Below are 24,818 nucleotides of genomic sequence, written 5' to 3' on the forward strand. Positions count from 1 at the left end.
GTAATACGCTCGAACCAACATACACCTCAAAATGTTGCAACGCATACAACATAGCCAAAGTCTCCTTTTCAATAGTGGAATAGTTTAGTTGATTTATGTTAAATTTCCGGGAGAAATAACAAACCAGGTGACTGACACCATCGTGATCTTCCTGTAACAACACCCCTCCAGCTCCCACCCCGCTGGCATCCACCTCCAGCTGGAACGGCAGGGAGAAATCTGGAGCAGAGAGAACAGGGGAACTGCATAAGAGAGCTTTAACACTATCAAATGCATTTTGACAATCAGCTGTCCAAATGAATGGTTTGGACGGGCTACACAGGCTAGTGAGAGAAGTGACGACAGAAGAAAAGTTCCGGCAAAAACCACGGTAATACCCAGCCATCCCAAGGAATCTACGCAATTCCCGCCTAGTAGTAGGCACTGGAAAAGTTGTGATTGCAGATATTTTTGCATCCACCGGACGCACTTGGCCTTGTCCTACCTGCTTACCAAGATAGGTAACCGTAGCCTTGCCGAACTCACACTTGGCAAGGTTAAGGGTCAGGGAGGCTCCAGCTAAGCGGTCAAAGACAGTTTGCAAGGTTGTCATGTGGTCACGCCAGTTGGTCGAATAGACAACCAGGTCATCGAGATAGGCATTACAATTTGGAACACCAGCCAGGACTAGGGTCACCAGTCGCTGGAAAGTGGCCGGGGCATTACGCATTCCAAAAGGCATTACAGTATATTGCAAAAAATTGTCAGGAGTAACAAACGCAGAGATTTCCGAGGCACGGGGGGGTCAAAGGGACCTGTTAGTAACCCTTTAACAAATCTAGTTTGCTAACATAGGTGGCAGATCCAAGGTTGTCAATACAATCTTCCATGCGGGGCAGTGGGAAGGAATCAGGCACGGTGACAGCATTTACCTTTCGGAAATCAGTACAAAATCTAGGAGTTCCATCCGATTTGGGAGCTAACAAGCAAGGTGAACTCCAGGGACTGCAACTTGGCTTGGCTAAACCATGTTTTAACAAATAGTCAACCTCCTGTTGCATCATGGCCCTCTTGGTGATGTTAACACGGTATGCATGTTGCTTGATAGGCACAGCATTGTTAACTTTAATATCATGGGCCAATACAGAAGTACAGGAGGGAACATCACCAAACAGAGCCAGGTAGGCCTGAATCAAATCTGTGATGTCCTCTCGCTGCTCCTCAGGTAAGTGTGCTAAGTGAGTGGGCAGGTTCAATAACATCTCAGTGTTGGACAATCTAGCACCCTGATGGGCTGCATTGCGCAACTCCAAGCCATCTACATCCTCACCACTAACGTCAGGAGAGTCCGGAACTATTGGAGTTGAGGCAACAGCAGAGACGGCCAGTCCGGCTGTCTGGTCTGAGGTCTTCACCTGCACACTATCTCTGGAAAAATATGGTTTAAGCATATTGATGTGGCAAACACGAGAGTGACGTTTACGATCAGGGGTGCGAACCACATAGTCTGTATCACTTATCTTCTTGTCTATTGCATACGGTCCGGAAAAACGAGCGGAAAGAGCAGAACCAAGGATAGGTAACAGGACTAGAACCTTATCACCTGGCTGGAAAGATCGAGAAACAGCTTTCTCGTCATAGTGCCGTTTCATAGTTCTCTGGGAAGAAGAGAGCGCTTCTTTTGCGAGAGAGCACGCCTGATGCAGTCGCTCTCGAAACTGGCTAACAAAATCTAGAACATTAGTGGGTGTGCTGGCACCCTTTGACATGAACCGTTCTTTAAGAACTTTCAGAGGCCCTCTAACAGTGTGCCCAAAAACGAGCTCAGCAGGACTGAAACCAAGAGACTCCTGTATGGTCTCTTGCGCAGCAAATAGAACAAGGGGGACACCCTCATCCCAATCTTTCTGTGTCTAAGCAATATTTACGCAGCATGGACTTTAAGGTCTGATGCCAACGTTCTAGAGCCCCCTGAGTTTCAGGGTGGTAGGCACTGGACACTATATGTCGGATACCCAGGGACTGTAACACTTGCTCAAATAACCTAGACAGGAAGTTGGTGCCTTGGTCCGTTTGTACTACCTTAGGCAGTCCAAACGTGGAGAAGAACTTCGTCAAAGCCTTAATTATTACAGGTGCTGTAATTCTGCGAAGAGGGATAGCCTCAGGGAAACGGGTGGCGGTACACATTATTGTCAACAAAAACTGATTGCCGGCTTTGGTCCTTGGCAACGGACCAACACAGTCAACTATGACATGTTCAAATGGTTCACCGACCGCTGGTATAGGACAGAGGGGAGCAGGTGGAATTACCTGGTTTGGCTTTCCGGTGATCTGACAAGTACTACAGGTACGACAGTACTGTGCTACATCGGACTTCAAACCGGGCCAAAAGAAATGTTGAAGTATTCTGTTGTATGTTTTAGTGACTCCCAAGTGTCCAGACCAAGGGTGGTCATGGGCCAAGAACAGTACATGCTGACAATAAACTGCAGGGACAACAATCTGATAAACAGTGCTCCAGTCGGGTACCTGATCTGGTAGCCCTATCTCCGATTGTGCATGCTCTGCCAGTCTAGTACCATGGGACCTCCATGTACGCATCAAAACTCCTTCATCCACAAAATAAGAATGCAACTCTCTCCTCTGTTCTGTTTCAAGAGAAGAGAAACATTTTGCAAGAGAAGGGTCAGCCTTCTGGGCAGTAATTAGCATTTCACGAGTAACTTCAATGCGTCGGAACTAGTTACAGTTGTCTGTGGGGGTACCTTACTATGAGTCGGTGGTTTGTCAGCGGTATCAGAAGTTGGAGCCAGCAACTCCTCCCTGACAAAGGCTGAAGCAAAAACAGAGTCAGACAAATTAATTTCATCACCTCTTTTTCAATTGAGCACGAGTGACAACACTTGCAGAAAAAACTTCAGGGAAGTTCTGTGACAAGTCATCAGGCAGAGAATCTGTGTCTGGGTGATCCAACACTTCCAGCACAGCGTTCACCTGTCCTCCAGCTAAATCATTTCCCATGATAAAGGAAATGCCTTTAACTGGCAAGGAAGGTCTCACCCCTATTTTAAAGAAACCAGTGACCAAATCAGATTGTACATGAATACAGTGTAACGGGGCTGGCACGAAACCCATCTCAATACCTTGAACTAGGACACTAGAACCACAGGAAGATTTCTCAGACAGAGGTAGTACATCAGAGAGGATAAAGGATTGTGAGGCTCCAGTATCTCGTAAGATCTGAACTGTACACTGATCTTTTGGATCCCCTGTCAAGGAAACTAAACCCTTGGAAGTAAATGGCCTGAAACAAGGATCGAGAACATCCTGATCATTGTGCATCTGTTGATCGGAATCGGGTGCCATTTTAATCAGACCAACCCCTTTGGGTTGTCTAAAGTTCTGAGAGGACGGTTGCTGCTTACGTTTCAATGTTAAACAGTCAGAAATAACATGACCAGATTTATGACAGTAGTAACATGTCCGCTCCTCTTTTGAGCGTGGAGGTGACATTTTTGGTCGGGGGTGTGTGAATTCTGAATGGTTGGGGACAGAATGTTTCGGAGAGAAATCATGGGGGAGAAACGAGTCACGCCTATCTACAAACACAGTTTTATGGGTAAGCGCAAACTCATCAGCTAATACAGCAGCTTGCTGCAGAGTGGACACTTTCTGCTCACTCAGGTAAATTACAATACGCTCTGGCAAACGATTCTTAAACTCTTCTAATAGAATGAGTTCTCTGAGAGAGTTAAGATCTGAGGCCTTGCTTGCTGCACACCATTTATCAAAGAGAGTTCCCTTCTCTCTAGCAAACTCTACAAAGGTCTGGTTGACAGCTCTCTTGTGACTGCGAAACCTCTGCCTATAAGCTTCGGGCACAAGCTCATATGCACGAAGGATGGCAGCCTTCACAGTATCATACAATAGACTATCTTCTAGGGAAAGTGTTGAACAAACCTCTTGGGCTTTACCAGTCAATTTGCCTTGAAGCAACAAAGGCCAGACCTCTCTTGGCCAGCGCAATGAAGCAGCAATACGCTCAAACACATTAAAATAAGTATCAACTTCTGTCTCTCGGAACGGAGGCACCAAAGCAATGTGTTTACTTATATCAAAAGTGTGTGATGAATAAGCTGTGGAGGAGGACATACCCGGGCCTTGTGGAGGAGTAGGTGTAGCAGAGTTGGATTCACTCCTTAGGACTTCCAGCTCCAACCTCCGCAGTCTGAGCTCTTTTTCCACTTCATGCTCAAGCTCCAACCTACGAATGTTAACAGCCCTTTCATTTTCTGCCTCAAGCTCCATTTTACGAAGCCGATACTCCGCCTCACGTGCTTGTGCCTTCTCCTGAGCCTCCATCTGGAGACGTGCTATTCTAACCTTGACCTGGGCCCCTTCTCGAGACCCAGTTGACACAGGAGAGGTCAAGTGAAAATGTGGCAATGTGACGTTCACACCTGCCTTTTCAGCACCATGGGCTTGCTCCTCAGAAGGCTGTGCTTCCGTAGGTTCACCAGGAGGACTTGCATGTTCATCAGAGACCATAGGTAAAACAAGCGTCCCCTGCTCCAACAGCTTATCTACCACAAGACACCTGATATCCTGCTTAAGATGCTTTTGTTGAACCGAGAGTTTAAAATGTGTGGCAATCTCCACTAAGTCTGCCTTGCGGCAGCTATCCAGCGCTTCCCAAGTAGGATTGCTCAAGAATTTCCCCAGATCAAAAGTACTAACTGTCATTATTTTTTTTTTACACAAATGCCATTTTACACACATTAATTAATAACTATACAAGTGTAAACAAACAGTTCACCAAATCCATCAACCAACAATTGAACACGGGTTACAAGATCCCGGATGAGCCCCCATTTATGTTACGACCCCTGTGAGTCTAAGGGTAAAGGGCTGTAACATAACAGTTGGTTGACAGAAAAGATGGACCAGGTTTGTAAACAACAATGATATTTATTGAATAGAGGCAAAGGAAGCACATGTAGCTCAGGGGTGAGCCCAGGCCAAAACAACAAACAAACACCACTATACTCCAAATAAACACAATCTAATCTATGGTAAAAGAGATTACATTACCTAAACTACTCTTACCTAACCAAAACAGGAGAAAACAATGTCCAAAGGAAATGGCAGCTCACCCCATCTGTGCTTCCTGAGAAAGAGAGAAAAACACATTAATTATACAGAAACAAAAGCAGAATATATACAAAAACAAACTATAACTAACAATGCTCTCTCTGTGGCCATACACACACAAGGAAATTACTACTAAGCACCAAAGGCCAATAAACGAAATGCAATACTGTCAAAGTTACAGGTTTACCAAAAACACAACATGCCTAGCCTCATGCCAGAGAGAGAGAGAGACTGAAGTGAGAAGCCATGTTTTAACAGGTGTGGGGTGATCCATGATTGGGTGGTGTGGATTGAGTGTTGGAGTCTGGAAAGCCATCCACCAATCACTGCTGTGTTGCAATAATGGAAGGATTGGCCTGGCAGGGACCAATGGGGAAGGGAACAATGGCTGGAGGGAGGAAACAAAATGGAGAACACACACACACATGGAGACACACACTGGGGAATATATACATTGGGATGTAACAAGGATGTACAGTAGGTAGTCTCATCAACAGGATGTACAGTAGTTAGTCTCTCATCAACCGGATGTACAGTAGGTAGTCTCATCAACAGGATGTACAGTAGATAGTATCATCAACAGGATGTACAGTAGGTAGTCTCATCAACAGGATGTACAGTAGTTAGTCTCTCATCAACCGGATGTACAGTAGGTAGTCTCATCAACAGGATGTACAGTAGATAGTCTCATCAACAGGATGTACAGTAGCTAGTCTCATCGACAGGATGTACAGTAGGTAGTCTCTTCAACAGGATGTACAGTAGCTAGTATCTTGTCAACAGGATGTACAGTAGGTAGTCTCATCAACAGGATGTACAGTAGCTAGTCTCATCAACAGGATGTACAGTAGCTAGTCTCATCAACAGGATGTACAGTAGGTAGTCTCATCAACATGATGTACAGTAGGTAGTCTCTTCAACAGGATGTACAGTAGGTAGTCTCTTCAACAGGATGTACAGTAGGTAGTCTCTCATCAACAGGATGTACAGTAGGTAGTCTCATCAACAGGATGTACAGTAGCTAGTCTCATCAACAGGATGTACAGTAGCTAGTCTCATCGACAGGATGTACAGTAGGTAGTCTCTTCAACAGAATGTACAGTAGGTAGTATCTTGTCAACAGGATGTACAGTAGGTAGTCTCATCAACATGATGTACAGTAGCTAGTCTCATAAACATGATGTACAGTAGCTAGTCTCATCAACAGGATGTACAGTAGCTAGTCTCTCATCAACAGGATGTACAGTAGGTAGTCTCATCAACAGGATGTACAGTAGCTAGTTTCATCAACATGATGTACAGTAGCTAGTCTCATCAACAGGATGTACAGTAGCTAGTCTCATCAACAGGATGTACAGTAGCTAGTCTCATCAACAGGATGTACAGTAGCTAGTCTCATCAACAGGATGTACAGTAGCTAGTCTCATCAACAGGATGTACAGTAGGTAGTCTCATAAACAGGATGTACAGTAGCTAGTCTCTCATCAACAGTATGTACAGTAGGTAGTCTCATCAACAGGATGTACAGTAGGTAGTCTCATCAACAGGATGTACAGTAGCTCTCATCAACAGGATGTACAGTAGGTAGTCTCTTGTCAACAGGATGTACAGTAGGTAGTCTCATCAACAGGATGTACAGTAGCTAGTCTCATCAACAGGATGTACAGTAGGTAGTATCATCAACAGGATGTACAGTAGGTAGTCATCAACAGGACGTACAGTAGGTAGTATCATCAACAGGATGTACAGTAGGTAGTCTCATCAACAGGATGTACAGTAGGTAGTATCATCAACAGGATGTACAGTAGGTAGTCTCATCAACAGGATGTACAGTAGCTAGTCTCATCAACAGGATGTACAGTAGGTAGTCTCATCAACAGGATGTACAGTAGCTAGTCTCATCTACAGGATGTACAGTAGCTAGTCTCTTGTCAACAGGATGTACAGTAGCTAGTCTCATCAACAGGATGTACAGTAGCTAGTCTCATCAACAGGACGTACAGTAGGTAGTATCATCAACAGGATGTGCAGTAGGTAGTCTCATCAACAGGATGTACAGTAGGTAGTCTCATCAACATGATGTACAGTAGGTAGTATCATCAACAGGATGTACAGTAGGTAGTCTCATCAACAGGATGTACAGTAGCTAGTCTCATCAACAGGATGTACAGTAGGTAGTCTCATCAACAGGATGTACAGTAGGTAGTCTCTTGTCAACATGATGTACAGTAGGTCGTCTCATCAACAGGATGTACAGTAGGTAGTCTCATCAACAGGATGTACAGTAGGTAGTCTCTTGTCAACAGGATGTACAATAGATAGTCTCATCAACAGGATGTACAGTAGGTAGTCTCATCAACAGGATGTACAGTAGGTAGTCTCTTGTCAACAGGATGTACAGTAGCTAGTCTCATCAACAGGATGTACAGTAGGTAGTCTCTTGTCAACAGGATGTACAGTAGGTAGTCTCTTGTCAACAGGATGTACAGTAGGTAGTCTCTTGTCAACAGGATGTACAGTAGGTCGTCTTGTCAACAAGATGTACAGTAGCTAGTCTCTCATCAACAGGATGTACAGTAGCTAGTCTCTTGTCAACAGGATATTCTCATCAACAGGATGTACAGTAGCTAGTGTCTTGTCAACAGGATGTACAGTAGCTAGTCTCATCACCAGGATGTACAGTAGCTAGTCTCTCATCACCAGGATGTACAGTAGGTAGTCTCTTGTCAACAGGATGTACAGTAGGTAGTCTCTCATCAACAGGATGTACAGTAGGTAGTCTCTTGTCAACAGGATGTACAGTAGGTAGTCTCTTGTCAACAGGATGTACAGTAGCTAGTCTCATCAACATGATGTACAGTAGCTAGTCTCTTGTCAACATGATGTACAGTAGGTAGTCTCTTGTCAACATGATGTACAGTAGGTAGTCTCATCAACAGGATGTACAGTAGGTAGTCTCTTGTCAACAGGATGTACAGTAGGTAGTCTCATCAACAGGATGTACAGTAGGTAGTCTCATCAACAGGATGTACAGTAGGTAGTCTCTTGTCAACATACATAAGGACACAACATGCTATCCCATTAATTAGCATGAAACAACGTTTTAAAACATAAATTGAGATAGAATTATGTTGTGAATTGAGATACAACTGATAGAATGTTATAAAACATGGGGCATTTCTGCTTTATTAACCTGTTAAGCCTTAAGGTCCCCCTATAGGGGACTTTTTTTCCCTTTATCATAAATCGATCAATAGAGACCGTATTAGATCCCCAATTATCATATCATAGGGTATCATTGGAAAGCCACACTCATTGGCTACAACCCTGTGTAAATATTTTCGAGATCGCCAAATGATTGACGGAGCTAGAGCCCCGGGAGTCGGGGGTGGTAATGTGTACTTTTGCGTACTTTGGGGCATGCCTCACATATCGGCATGTAACTCGAGAACCGCTGAACGGATTTTGTATTAAAATAAATGCACACCCGAGCCACTAGAGGTCGGCAAATAATCGTCCACATGTGGGCCCTTGGATGTTAACACATTAACTGCCACGGAGTTTGATCATCTTATACCATTCTCTGCCAGCACTGTCTGTAAGTCTATGGAGATGTTCACCTTCTTTGCAGGGCTATAACTTTTTAAATTGTATTGCTAAATTGACATTACTATGGCCCATTCAACATCGATTATCTATCGTTCAGGATGTAGAACCCTGCCATTGGAAAGAGGAGCATTTCCCCAATCCATAGATGTATGATTTGGCCATAATAAGGTCAAGTTCAAGGTCAAATATGAATTTATAATTAATGTCGATTATCATTAATTACTGTATCTACAAATCCTTCTGTTTATTCATCTTCCCGCGGTTCATTTGCTTAGATTTTTTGTACACATGATCTCAATAAGGTGGTGAACAGGGGTGCAGTCGTAATATGGGCGGAGGCCAAACGGTATCCTATTATTATGCAAAGTCTAGGCACTTATCACCTAGACTTTGCATAATAATAGGATGCGCGCACTTCGAAGCCCAAACGCCGTTTGACCGCGGTTGCCCAGCACTTCACCACTGGTGGTGAATGAGCTCAGTGAGCATTTTTCTGAAAATGTTTTCAATTTTTGATCATCAAAATCATAATTAATCATAATTAATTTATTCATTACAATTTACTCAGCCTAGTAACAGACACAATATTTCTGACACTGGAAATACATACCCCCAGGTCCCTAGATGTTCCTAGATACCAAGAACATGCAAATTGACCTTGCAGAAGTGGAGCAATCTTCCATTTACTTAGGCATGTACCTTTAGGCGAAAACGGTCTACAGATTAACAGGTTAAATAGGACAGTCCCAAGCTTGACAAATCAAATCTACAAAAAAGTTCCCTTCCTGAAGCACAACTCAAGTAGTTGCCTGGCTATTCTGTATTTATACCTTTCATTATACTACTTATATCCAACTTTTAGTTCATTCATAGTTAGGGTTAGTGTCTAACTGTCTATACTCACTGTTCATACTGTACAGTACTGTTCACGCTGTTTATACTCTATTTTCTATATGTTCATATCAATTGGTTAATTACCCATGGTTTATTTATACTACTGCCTATAGTGCCCATAGCGACAGTTAATACTGTATATACCCTTAGCTTTGCATATATTGTAGCTCTTTCATATATGATCATATATAATCTCGGGGACTAACCCTTAGTTTAATCTGTCTAGTTTACTTAGGATGTCTTATCTGCTCTCATGTCTGCTTTTCTGCGGCACCAGATGTGTTTTTTGTGGAAGAAGCTTAGGTTATCTTTAATATCTCATCATTACTGGGAGGCAGAAATAGCTTCACCAGATGTGAACTGTGCTTATATAAATTCAACACACTTCCTTTCTTTCAAGCACCAGAGGCGTTCAGCTGTTTCCTGGCCTGCTCTGGCAGATCAGTGCATGTGATGTTTTCTGTGTACAGTAGCCTACATAGACCTTTTCTTCAAATGTTACATCTGCTTTAGCGTTAGATTACATTCAAATGTATCGTCAATATACAGCACAACTGCACAAGTACAGTATTTTATTGCACTGCTTTTATTATGTCTATTTTATACTCATTGTATGTCTGCACTTTATGCATTGCTTTTATTTTCTCAATTATCTGCCAATTTTATGCCTGTCTATATTTCAAGTTCAAGTTTGTTTATTAATTAATTAATTGTACATTACTGCTGTGAAGCACTTTGGTCTGCAATTCTTGTATGAAAGGTGCTCTACAAATAAACTGAAACTCACAATGTTAAATCAAGAGTTTCACTTCATTTAATACAATTCAAATAGCAATGAGACAAAACCACAGTCACATTCATTCATTTAATTTAAGTCATATTTACAAACAGTCTGAAGTGCAGTCATTCTAAAATATAATCCATATTGTAGATTGCATTTTGGTTTGCAAATCTTTTACAGAAGTATGAAACTGCTGCTGTAAAATAAAAACATTTTAAAATCAAGAAATAACCAGAGACCACAATTACCATGAAACAGATCGAAGAAAGATGGCAAAACAAATAAACAAAACAAAAAAATGTATGTCTTAAAACAACCATGGCCCTTTGTGCACTTATCTGACAAGTCAAAACTCACGTTTACATTTCAAATAATAATTCATTTATTGTCCATCACTTCCCTGCTGTAGACTTCTTCAAAAGTCACACTGTGCCACTTTGATCTCTTCTCCGCCAGGCAGGCTACTTGTCACACTATGGACCATATTCACATGGTGGCCATTTTGCTCTTATGTCACGCTCAGGTTGGGATTCCTTTCCACCCCAATGGGAGAAAGGTTGCAGTATTTCAGCTGCCCCTATAAACTGCATGTTAACCACCAACTTTGCTATAAACAGAAGTGTTGTTTTTTCACATGCGTTACGCGTTCAGTTACAGAGACCAAACACATCGAGAGCGACGGTCATATTCCTTATTAAAAACCAATGGGTTAGCGACAGCTGCAGGCTCATTACGAGGCTGTGACGAGTGCTTGGTCGAGGCGACACAACAGGAACATCCTAAATGCCACAGTAAAAACCTTCAGGGGAGAAGGAGAAAAGCCCAAACCAAAAGGTTCGGACGGAGTGCAAAACTCAGCTTGGAGGAATACTTAAGTCCGCTGTAGACGTTTAAACAGATATGTACCTTCTCATTACCGCTTCTCTTTCTAATAATGTGTTCAGTATAACCTCTTTTGTGTTCCGAATTCACCGTGACCCCACCCCCTCCCTCCACAAGGTGTCAGCGTGACCCCACCCCCTCCCTCCACAAGGTGTCAGCGTGACCCCAACCCCCTCCCTCCACAAGGTGTCACCGCAGCCCAAAGATGATTCCCACAACATCAAAATGTCCCCCATAAATTTACTTTAAGGAACTTTTAAGAGGGGAAATTAATAATTGGTAAAGGAAAGATTCCATCTCAACAATCAACAGCTGAACTCGTACTGTAAAACTAAAGTATAGTACAGTAGAGATATTCTAAAACCTCCACATAGAGAACCAGGTCTCCAGTACTCCAGGGAGTGAGTGTGGTACCTATTTTTAATATGTGATATTTCCAAGTATTTCTCGATAAATCTGATGAATAGCTAATAATAAAAAATTAAAATTAAAATCTTAAAACACACTACTTTGTATCTGAAAGAGCAAAGGCCCTTTACAATGTTTTATGTTTTTCATAACAAGTGAGAATAAGAACACTAAGTATGTATGATAGTTATCGGTTGACAACGTTGGTGACAGAGTTGAGTGTTGATTTCAGTAGCTGGAGTGTCAGAGTGGTACACTATTCTGTGAGAAATACACTATTCTGTGAGAAATAGCAAACAGTTGAGCCTTTTATTTTTGGTGCTAGTGAGTGGAAGTTCATTCCAAAACGCTTGTATACATCCACTCTGGAATAACCACCCCATAGAAATGACTCACTTGATCCTTCATGAAAATACATTGCGATTGTGATCTTCAATGTTAAGATATTTAATAAGCAAAGGTCTGGAAACAAGCTCATAACTTAGATGATACTCCCATAATTTTTCCCATGAAGTTTCACGCCAGTGACCATTTTGTCAGACATGGTGGCATCATTTATGCCTCGTCTCCGTTAGCTATGTTCAGCCCGGCTGGGGCTAGCCATGGCCCGGTTTGGAATGTTTGGGTTTGTGTCTTTCAAAATTCACATAAGCTGAACCATGATGATACAACAGTCCCAGCCAGGTCTGGCCAGGTTGTGAAAGGTGTCTCTCTCAGCCGGGGTCCAGCCAGGTCTGGCCAGGTTGTCAAAGACAATGGAGACGCTCACTGTGTGCCAGACAGGCCACAGCACGGCTAAACCCTGGCTAGTGATACAAGGCCACAGCACGGCTAAACCCTGGCTAGTGATACAAGGCCACAGCACGGCTAAACCCTGGCTAGTGGATACGAGGCCACAGCACGGCTAAACCCTGGCTAGTGGAGACAAGGCCACAGCACGGCTAAACCCTGGCTAGTGGATACGAGGCCACAGCACGGCTAAACCCTGGCTAGTGGAGACGAGGCTACAGCACGGCTAAACCCTGGCTAGTGGATACGAGGCCACAGCACGGCTAAACCCTGGCTAGTGTAGACGAGGCTACAGCACGGCTAAACCCTGGCTAGTGGAGACAAGGCCACAGCACGGCTAAACCCTGGCTAGTGGAGACAAGGCCACAGCACGGCTAAACCCTGGCTAGTGGAGACGAGGCCACAGCACGGCTAAACCCTGGCTAGTAGAGACGAGGCCACAGCACGGCTAAACCCTGGCTAGTGGAGACAAGGCCACAGCACGGCTAAACCCTGGCTAGTGGATACGAGGCCACAGCACGGCTAAACCCTGGCTAGTGGAGACAAGGCCACAGCACGGCTAAACCCTGGCTAGTGGATACGAGGCCACAGCACGGCTAAACCCTGGCTAGTGGATACGAGGCCACAGCACAGCTAAACCCTGGCTAGTGGAGATGGAAGCATTATTTGTTATAATTCTTTTTCCCCCAAAAAAGGTGGATGATATCTGATTTTGAAATGAAACTCTTCACATTTATCCTATAGTTGGCTGTTAAAACAGCTAAACATTCCTTCACATTATCATGTTACAACCATGGGCCCTAACCTCCGATACTTCACAGCGGTCACGTAAAGACACTTCCATCGGCAGGGTTCCCTCACAGCGGTCACGTAAAGACACTTCCATCGGCAGGGTTCCCTCACAGCGGTCACGTAAAGACACTTCCATCGGCAGGGTTCCCTCACAGCGGTCACGTAAAGACACTTCCATCGGCAGGGTTCCCTCACAGCGGTCACGTAAAGACACTTCCATCGGCAGGGTTCCCTCACAGCGGTCACGTAAAGACACTTCCATCGGCAGGGTTCCCGCAAGCCTTCTGTTAAATCAAGAAAATCCTTTCTTTTTCAAACCTTCAATTTAGAGATATTGCAGATGTATCGCTCATTGTTTTACACGCCTTTGTGTGTGTAGGCCAACAATATCAGGAATAATAAAGCAACGTACTACACGTTCATTCTCAGTGGTGAAGTCAGTGCAGTGTCTACATTCCAGACAGTGTCAAAATGTTCTTCTTGTTATTGTTTTTATTCTCACAAGCCCAGGGCTTGTATTTCACAAAGTAGGATTACACAGTCAGGTGGATAATCCAGTGTTTCCCTTATATGCATTCAGCAGCAGCGCAGCGTAGCATATTTAGGCTTTTAAGAAAATAATATTAACATTTTCTTAAAACAAGATTGATCAAAAGCAGTGGAATAAAATAATTCAAGATAATTCTACTCAATATTGGACTTATTGTACCAAATACAAGATATTTTCACTTGATAAGATAAAAATGTTTGCAGTGTACAAATATGCAGCTACCTGGGCCTCCAGAGCTCTTCTAGTGTCAGCGGACACACCAATAACATCCTAGCAAATCCACACGCACATGACTCCATGAACATGAACAACCTATCGCCAACAATTCTAAGGTAGTTTTAAGTTATTTCTCCGGCAGCGTGCGCTAATATGGATTCCGGCAGCGCTCGCAGCACATCACCGGATTCACCGCCGTTGAAATTTTTTTCAGGGGGAAACACTGTAATCAATATATGACTGAGTCACGTTCCTAAACCTAATGTTCAAATTCTGTTTTACAAATTCAACATCAAGATAACAGTTGGCTAACTTCCTAATCCTGCTTTGTGAAATAGGAATACTGTTCAAAATGTTCCTTGCGCTCAGACTTGTGTAGGAACCCTGCTATAGAAGGTGGGTTGCACCTTTAAAAGCTCTAAGCATTCAGCTGCGGAGCCACAGCCCTCTGATACATCATGAGGAGACCCTGCTGCACACAGATGTGTGCATGGAAACACACACACACACACACACACACACACACACTCATCAGTGCCGTGTGCAGAGAGAGGCCATGTGGATGATGTTGCTCATCAGTGCCGTGTGCAGAGAGAGGCCATGTGGATGATGTTGCTCATCAGTGCCGTGTGCAGAGAGAGGCCATGTGGATGATGTTGCTCATCAGTGCCCTGTGCAGAGAGAGGCCATGTGGATGATGTTGCTCATCAGTGCCGTGTGCAGAGAGAGGCCATGTGGATGATGTTGCTCATCAGTGCCGTGTGCAGAGAGAGGCCATGTGGATGATGTTGCTCATCAGTGCCGTGTGCAGAGAGAGGCCATGTGGATGATGTTGCTCATCAGTGCCGTGTGCAGAGAGAGGCCATGTGGATGATGTCTAGGGGCCCATCCCTAGAAAGGCCCCCAGCCAGCCCCGTGGTTAGTTCCCATGGCCGGTAGGTCCAGTGAAGTCCAGAAGAGTGGTCTTATCAACTTAAGGCAGTTTGGGTGGTAGCTATGTGGCAGGTTTAGTAGGGCTTGGCCCACTCTGCGTTAGCGCAGCTCCCCATGGAGGCGGAGGCGGCAGGAGCAGCGAACGCGGGGGGGCTACTGGGGCGGCCCTCCCAGAACAGGGCGTCGCTCGGCTTGGGGGGGCTGGGGAAGGACCAGGAGCTGTCGTCGAGGGAGGCCTGGTTGAGAGGCGGGGGGGGCAGGAGGGCCGAGCAGGGGTGGTTCCCGCCGAGGGCCCCTCCCGACCCGGAGCCGTGCTGGGCGGACCAGGGGCCGCTGTTCCAGCAGTCGTCCCTCAGACCGTCCAGGAGCGGCGGGCCGGACGGGGGCCCGGCGGGGGGGCAGGGCCGGCCGGCGCTGGAGGGGACCGCGGGGGCACGAGGCCCGGACACCCTCAGGGCCGGCTGCTGCTGGTGGTGGTGGTGGTGGTTCTTCTCCACGTCGTCCAGGCACTGGATGGGTACCGTGGAGGCAGCTGTACAACAGAGGGTTACATTAGATTAGTGGAGGCAGCTATACAACAGAGGGTTACATTAGATTAGTGGATGCAGCTGTACAACAGAGGGTTACATTAGATTAGTGGAGGCAGCTATACAACAGAGGGTTACATTAGATTAGTGGAGGCAGCTATACAACAGAGGGTTACATTAGATTAGTGGAGGCAGCTGTACAACAGAGGGTTACATTAGATTAGTGGAGGCAGCTATACAACAGAGGGTTACATTAGATTAGTGGAGGCAGCTATACAACAGAGGGTTACATTAGATTAGTGGAGGCAGCTGTACAACAGAGGGTTACATTAGATTAGTGGAGGCAGCTATACACCAGAGGGTTACATTAGATTAGTGGAGGCAGCTATACAACAGAGGGTTACATTAGATTAGTGGAGGCAGCTATACAACAGAGGGTTACATTATATTAGTGGAGGCAGCTATACAACAGGTTACATTAGATTAGTGGAGGCAGCTATACAACAGAGGGTTACATTAGATTAGTGGAGGCAGTTATACAACAGAGGGTTACATTAGATTAGTGGAGGCAGCTATACAACAGGTTACATTAGATTAGTGGAGGCAGCTATACAACAGAGGGTTACATTAGATTAGTGGAGGCAGCTATACAACAGGTTACATTAGATTAGTGGAGGCAGCTATACAACAGAGGGTTACATTAGATTAGTGGAGGCAGCTATACAACAGGTTACATTAGATTAGTGGAGGCAGCTATACAACAGAGGGTTACATTAGATTGGTGGAGGCAGCTATACAACAGAGGGTTACATTAGATTAGTGGAGGCAGCTATACAACAGAGGGTTACATTAGATTAGTGGAGGCAGCTATACAATAGAGGGTTACATTAGATTAGTGGAGGCAGCTATACAACAGGTTACATTAGATTAGTGGAGGCAGCTATACAACAGAGGGTTACATTAGATTAGTGGAGGCAGCTATACAACAGGTTACATTAGATTAGTGGAGGCAGCTATACAACAGAGGGTTACATTAGATTAGTGGAGGCAGCTATACAACAGGTTACATTCGATTAGTGGAGGCAGCTATACAACAGGTTACATTAGATTAGTGGAGGCAGCTATACAACAGAGGGTTACATTAGATTAGTGGAGGCAGCTATACAACAGGTTACATTAGATTAGTGGAGGCAGCTATACAACAGAGGGTTACATTAGATTAGTGGAGGCAGCTATACAACAGGTTACATTAGATTAGTGGAGGCAGCTATACAACAGGTTACATTAGATTAGTGGAGGCAGCTATACAACAGAGGGTTACATTATATTAGTGGAGGCAGCTATACAACAGGTTACATTATATTAGTGGAGGCAGCTATACAACAGGTTACATTAGATTAGTGGAGGCAGCTATACAACAGGTTACATTATATTAGTGGAGGCAGCTATACAACAGGTTACATTAGATTAGTGGAGGCAGCTATACAACAGAGGGTTACATTAGATTAGTGGAGGCAGCTATACAACAGAGGGTTACATTAGATTAGTGGAGGCAGCTATACAACAGAGGGTTACATTATATTAGTGGAGGCAGCTATACAACAGAGGGTTACATTAGATTAGTGGAGGCAGCTATACAACAGGTTACATTATATTAGTGGAGGCAGCTATACAACAGGTTACATTAGATTAGTGGAGGCAGCTATACAACAGGTTACATTAGATTAGTGGAGGCAGCTATACAACAGGTTACATTAGATTAGTGGAGGCAGCTATACAACAGAGGGTTACATTAGATTAGTGGAGGCAGCTATACAATAGGTTACATTAGATTAGTGGAGGCAGCTATACAACAGGTTACATTAGATTAGTGGAGGCAGCTATACAACAGGTTACATTAGATTAGTGGAGGCAGCTATACAACAGGTTACATTAGATTAGCACTGTGGAGGCAGCTATACAACAGGTTACATTAGATTAGATTAACATGTATTCAGTCATCATGCAGCACAAGTACAGTACAACAAAGAGAAGTCTGGCATCCAACCAGCGTGCAAATGTAACAGTAAAGTGCGATAGTAATAAACAATGTACAGGTGATTAAACTGGGTATAAAATAAATATATATATTATTATACTGCTGCCCGTATAATAACCAGAACCCCTGTCATCAGTCACTTCACCCCCGTCCTACGCCAACTACACTGGCTTCCCATTAAACACCGCATAGACTACAAGATCCTCCTCCATACATTCCAAGGCCATCCACAACATCGCCCCTCCATACCTGTCCGACCTCCTCCACATCAACATTCCCACCCGGTCCCTCAGGTCTGCCTCCTCCATCAACCTGACCCACCCCCCAGCCCGTCTGTCCACCATGGGGTCCAGAGCCTTCAGCTGCTCTGCCCCCCGCCTCTGGAACTCCCTCCCCCCCCGACATCAGGAACATTGACTCCATCATCCCATTTTAAACCCACCTCAAAACCCACCTGTTTACGCAGGCGTATATTTTAAGCACTCGCAAATCTCCCAGGCGTATATTTTAAGCACTCGCAAATCTCCCAGTTCTCCCATTGATTAAAGCGGTGGCGCTCTAGCGCCCTCTCGCGCACTTAAGAGGTGGCGTCCAATGAGTTAAGAGCTCCATTCCCCAACTGACAAGCTCACGGTTGACAGGAAGGAGGGTAGTGCCAGGAAAGAACAAAAGCTCCAAACCACAGCTTTTTCAACCCTACTGTGATGCTGTACCTTTATGGATATGAGGGTGTGATGCTGTACCTTTATGGATATGAGGGTGTGATGCTGTACCTTTATGGATATGAGGGTGTGATGGTGTACCTTTATGGATATGAGGGTGTGATGGTGTACCTTTATGGATATGAGGGTGCGATGCTGTACTTTTATGGATATGAGGGTGTTATGCTGTACCTTTATGGATATGAGGGTGTGATGGTGTACCTTTATGGATATGAGGGTGTGATGGTGTACCTTTATGGATATGAGGGTGCGATGCTGTACTTTTATGGATATGAGGGTGTTATGCTGTACATTTATGGATATGAGGGTGTGATGGTACCTTTATGGATATGAGGGTGTGATGCTGTACCTTTATGGATATGAGGGTGTGATGGTACCTTTATGGATAGGAGGGTGTGATGGTACCTTTATGGATATGAGGGTGTGATGGTGTACCTTTATGGATATGAGGGTGTGATGCTGTACCTTTATGGATATGAGGGTATGATGCTGTACCTTTATGGATATGAGGGTGTGATGGTACCTTTATGGATATGAGGGTGTGATGGTACCTTTATGGATATGAGGGTGTGATGCTGTACCTTTATGGATATGAGGGTGTGATGCTGTACCTTTATGGATATGAGGGTGTGATGGTGTACCTTTATGGATATGAGGGTGTGATGGTACCTTTATGGATATGAGGGTGTGATGCTGTACCTTTATGGATATGAGGGTGTGATGGTACCTTTATGGATATGAGGGTGTGATGGTACCTTTATGGATATGAGGGTGTAATGGTACTGTCCAATTATCTAGCAGTCACTGTCAATATGTCAACTAGATCTCCCCATTGGAAGGGTGCAGGCGATCAACTGTTTATACCGGACCAAAGGAAACAATTCAGACTCTTGCTTGAATGTTATTTATTTAGGATATCCCATCCAAACGCTCCAATACTCCACTGTCATTGACTAATAGCCACCAGATGGTCAATTTAGACAGCTCGTAGCTGGTAGCATTAGTCCTTAGTTAGCAGCATACAGTCAGTAGCATTTAGCCGCTTGGTAGTAGTAGTGGCATTTAGCCAGTTAGTAGTAGCATTTAGCCAGTAGAGTAGATACAGTCAGTAGCATTTTAGCAGCTGTCAGTAGCAACAGTTAGTAGCTGTCAGCATTTAGCATCGGTCAGTAGATTATTTACCTATACAAAACAGGAAACAAAACGGCATCCATTAGCCACATGCGCTACATACATAAATGATAGTTATGAACAGAGTCAGTGCATACAAGAGATAATACAATGCAACGTACCGTTAGCCAGTTAGATCACCCACGGGGCTTTTCTCATTACAGGCATATGGCTACGTGTGTCTCTTAAATAGTGCGTCACAGAGACGCTGAATCAACCTCACCTGTCCATATCTCAGTCCCCTGGCGTCCTACAGTTGCAGTAAACGCCCACTAGGTGGCACCAGATGATAAATAATACTTGTATAATAAGTGCCCCTATAATAATGATAATAATAATAATATCTCTGTAGGAAAGGCGCTGGATAATTCTCCAGGTACCTTTATGGATATGAGTGTGTGATGGTACCTTTATGGATATGAGGGTGTGATGGTACCTTTATGGATATGAGGGTGTGATGCTGTACCTTTATGGATATGAGGGTGTGATGGTACCTTTATGGATATGAGGGTGTGATGGTACCTTTATGGATATGAGGGTGTGATGCTGTACCTTTATGGATATGAGGGTGTGATGGTACCTTTATGGATATGAGGGTGTGATGGACTCTGAAAAGAGAAGACATGCAGGTTTTGGTGAAAGGACAAAGAGCTGCAGACGAACTAGGGGTGGCCGTGAGTAATCCATTACTCGCCATTTAAACTGAGCTCCAGTAGTTTTTGAGGGTGCTAGATATTATTATAATTTCTTTTATATATCCCCCAAAAGTGCCTGTCTGTACCAAAGAAACAGACAAATTTGTGCGAATTCCTGTGCGGCGTGAGTTGTTGCAGGAAGCTGGAAACTGTGGAGCATGGAGAGTCCACTTTAACGTTACCACAAAAACTTTGTCAGCTTAGCGTTATCTAAAACAGTGTTTCTCAACTGGTGGGTCGTGACCCAAAAGTGGATCGCAGGGCCATTTTGAGTGGGTTGCGGATGTGTGTATAATTTTTTTTATAAATCTTTTTTGCACTTCTCAGCTCTGGTCCAGCTGAAGACAAAGCAGAGGAACAGATTGGACATGGAGCATGACCTCAGAGTTGCTTTGTCTACCATCACCCCAGACTTTGAGACTCTTGTCAGGAGCAAACAACATCCCCAGTTATCCCATTAGTTCCCTGGGATGTTAAGCTAAGAAGTCTGCTAAGAAGGATATATTATTTATTATTATTATTTTATTTCATTGTGTTTTTAGCCCTAGTTGCACTTTTGTTGCAACCCCAGTTATCCCATTAGTTCCCCCAAACTTACTGTAGGTCTGTTATGTTAAGCTAAGAAGTCTGCTAAGATGCATAATTATTTATTATTATTATTTTTTTTCACTGGGTTTTTAGCCCTAGTTGCACTTTTGTTGCAACCCCAGTTATCCCATTAGTTCCCCCAAACTTAGGTCTGTTATGTTAAGCTAAGAAATCTGCTAAGAAGCATATATTATTATTTTATTTCATTAGGTTTTTATCCCTAGGTGCACTTTTGTTGCACCTTTGTGTTTATTTCATGTTTTTAACAGTGCATGAAAGATTGTGTATTACTGCAAAAAAAATAGTTTTTAATAAATCATAGTGGTTAAAAAATTTGGGTCGCGACTTAATGACTAAGGAAAATGTTGGGTCCCGAGGCTAGACCAGTTGAGAACCACTGATCTAAAAGATAAAAACAGCGTTTTTTATGCATTTCCAAATTGTGCCAACAACATGTCGCCCACTTTGCATAGTGTTCATAGACTATTTACATTTACATTTAGTCATTTAGCTGAACGCTTTTATCCAAAGCGACTTACAAGTTCTGTACGACAAGTCATCAGGAAGGGCACAACTCTATCAGCTGAGTAACAATGTTGATAGACATTTGATACGGTTCACTAAGAATTGAAAATGGGGGACCCTGATGTAAACAAGACGAAACCCTTTCTCTGGTCTGCATCCCCTTAACAAATGTGTGTATTGAGCTGTACTGTATTGTACCCATTCTGCAATCTGTTAAATAAAGTTTTCATTCATTCATTAATCATTCATTCATACACTGACATGCCGTTCCATGAGGAGAGACCTGCTGCAAACAGTGGAGACAGGAAATTATTACAAATGGTAACTGATGACTCAAACATGACACCAGTGTTCCTGATCTGATCTCACTGACGACTCAAACATGACACCAGTGTTCCTGATCTGATCTCACTGACGACTCAAACATGACACCAGTGTTCCTGATCTGATCTCACTGACGACTCAAACATGACACCAGTGTTCCTGATCTGATCTCACTGACGACTCAAACATGACACCAGTGTTCCTGATGTGATCTCACTGACGACTCAAACATGACACCAGTGTTCCTGATCTGATCTCACTGACGACTCAAACATGACACCAGTGTTCCTGATCTCACTGACGACTCAAACATGACACCAGTGTTCCTGATCTCACTGACGACTCAAACATGACACCAGTGTTCCTGATCTCACTGACGACTCAAACATGACACCAGTGTTCCTGATCTGATCTCACTGACGACTCAAACATGACACCAGTGTATCTGATCTCACTGACGACTCAAACATGACACCAGTGTTCCTGATCTCACTGATCTCACTGACGACTCAAACATGACACCAGTGTTCCTGATCTCACTGATATCACTGACGACTCAAACATGACACCAGTGTACCTGATCTCACTGATGACTCAAACATGACACCAGTGTTCCTGATCTCAGACGACTCAAACATGACACCAGTGTTCCCTGAACTCACTGACGACTCAAACATGACACCAGTGTTCCCTGATCTCACTGATCTCACAGACGACTCAAACATGACACCAGTGTTCCCTGATCTCACTGATCTCACAGACGACTCAAACATGACACCAGTGTTCCCTGATCTCACTGACGACTCAAACATGACACCAGTGTTCCCTGATCTCACTGACGACTCAAACATGACACCAGTGTTCCCTGATCTCACTGATCTCACAGACGACTCAAACATGACACCAGTGTTCCTGATCTCAGACGACTCAAACATGACACCAGTGTACCTGATCTCCCTGATCTCACTGACGACTCAAACATGACACCAGTGTTCCCTGATCTCACTGACGACTCAAACATGACACCAGTGTTCCCTGATCTCACTGACGACTCAAACATGACACCAGTGTTCCCTGATCTCACTGACGACTCAAACATGACACCAGTGTTCCCTGATCTCACTGACGACTCAAACATGACACCAGTGTTCCCTGATCTCACTGATCTCACTGACGACTCAAACATGACACCAGTGTTCCCTGATCTCACTGACGACTCAAACATGACACCAGTGTACCTGATCTCACTGATCTTACATACGACTCAAACACGATATCCGGATCACACATCATTGCTTTGCTATCTAATCATTATCTTGAGCAGATAATAAAGTTCCTAAATTAGAGTCGCTCCCCCCTCCCTCTTCTCCCCCTTCCCAGAGGGCCTCTCCTGGGGCCTGGATTTGAATAAAAGTGATTTCAAGGGAAGGACCAAAGAAGAATACAGATGCACAATATGTTTGAATAAATACATAGAGACCCCCTCTTTTCCTCCCTCCCTCCCTCTTCATCCCTCTCTTTACCTCTCTCTCTCTCTCCTGCTCCCTCTTTCCTTGTTCCTCTGTGTCAGTCTCATTGGGCCCAGATTTATTTTCTTGCCATATTTCATTCTAATTTGCACCTCACAGTCCCCCCTCCCCAGTTTGTCAGTCAGTCACACAAAGGGAACTGGCAGGAAAGACAATCTCTCCCGGCAGGGTGGATCAGAAGGACGCAGAGCATTTCATAACATCCTCACAGGGTTCTTTAGTGCTGTGGTAATAACATAACATCCTCTCTTTAGTACTGTGGTAATAACATAACATCCTCTCTTTAGTACTGTGGTAATAACATAACATCCTCTCTTTAGTACTGTGGTAATAACATAACATCCTCTCTTACATAACATCCTCTCTTTAGTGCTGTGGTAATAACATAACATCCTCTCATCTTTAGTACTGTGGTAATAACATAACATCCTCTCTTACATAACATCCTCTCTTACATAACATCCTCTCTTTAGTATTGTGGTAATAACATAACATCCTCTCTTTAGTACTGTGGTAATAACATAACATCCTCTCTTTAGTACTGTGGTAATAACATAACATCCTCTCTTTAGTACTGTGGTAATAACATAACATCGTCTTCCGTCCGGTAAATATGCTGATGTTATTGAACATGTAACTATATAACGTTAATGCCACAAAACGAATGCCTTTGTTAATCATAAGTAGTAACTTTGATGCAGTAGCGTGTGTGTGTGGGGGCGGCGTTGTGCAGGTCGCTTGACTGAAACTTTTTTCAAAGTTTGAATGCGTGGACCAGATTGACGCGACACAAATTGATGGATATTTATCGGCTACTGCCATCGGCACATTTGAGCTTATCGGCCGATACCGATACCCGACCGATATATCGGTGCACCCCTACTGACTACCATACACTGGCACCAGACACACATCACACTACACAATGACTACTGTTACAAAGGGTCAGATTAAACCGAATATATATATTTATTGCTTGAGATCCCATGTATACTATTTGTATATCGTTTGATATCCCTTGTATATTCTTTGTACATATACACGGAATATCCCTTTACCTGGTACAGGACAGACCATAATATTCGTTCTCCTAGTGGAAGCGATCCCCTAGGCGCCACGGCCATACCCCCCAATGTCTAGTTCAAAGTCACCGCCAAGACATGCCTGGACATGACCGGCTCTGCGCAAGAATACGAGACAGAAATGAGGCTGGTACTAGATTGTTCACCATACGACGTATAAATACGTTGCAGGTGGATACAGCAGTTAGTTAACCTAGAAACGTGTTACCCTCAAACGTAAAGCCTTCATCACGAGTCAACGACCAAGTGAAGTGAGCAACCGTGCATCTAAATAGAGCACTTATAACTGCGTGCGAATAGGACAGTAAAAGTGTCAGAGCTTAGTGTAATAACATCAAGTTCGACCTAGTTAATGTGAAGTACCGTGCACCGGAGAATCTACACCGGTGAATGCAGAGCCTTTTCCGGCTGGATTATTATATTGCTTTGGTACCGTGGCTGCTGGATTAAGAATAGTCTACACCCACTACTGTGTGGGATTTACCCGTGAGGAGCATCACTCGAGCCCGTCTCTAGGAGAGGCTGGCTGGCTTTCACCTATGCTGCACGCATACTTGGATTATAGCTGCTGCTTTCGTCTGCCGATCAAGGGAGTAATGTACCGCCTCCCGTAGCTGGAGCTTATTGATTC

At 44.0% G+C, this 24,818-nt stretch overlaps 1 protein-coding gene across 2 annotated transcripts in view; it reads right to left on the bottom strand.

Moving 5' to 3' along the window:
* Window positions 1-11,493: 11,493 nt before the first annotated feature.
* azi2 (5-azacytidine induced 2) overlaps window positions 11,494-24,818 on the bottom strand; it is a 63,316-nt gene continuing 49,991 nt past the window's right edge. For both annotated transcript variants that reach the window (XM_084307453.1, XM_084307452.1), the window contains exon 8: window positions 11,494-15,519. In XM_084307453.1, coding sequence (XP_084163579.1) covers window positions 15,062-15,519 — 458 coding nt within the window. In that variant the 3' untranslated portion in view covers window positions 11,494-15,061. The remainder of the gene's footprint in view (window positions 15,520-24,818) is intronic.

Source organism: Notolepis coatsorum, assembly GCF_963971535.1.
Source record: "Notolepis coatsorum genome assembly, chromosome: 2".
NCBI lineage: Eukaryota > Metazoa > Chordata > Actinopteri > Aulopiformes > Paralepididae > Notolepis > Notolepis coatsorum.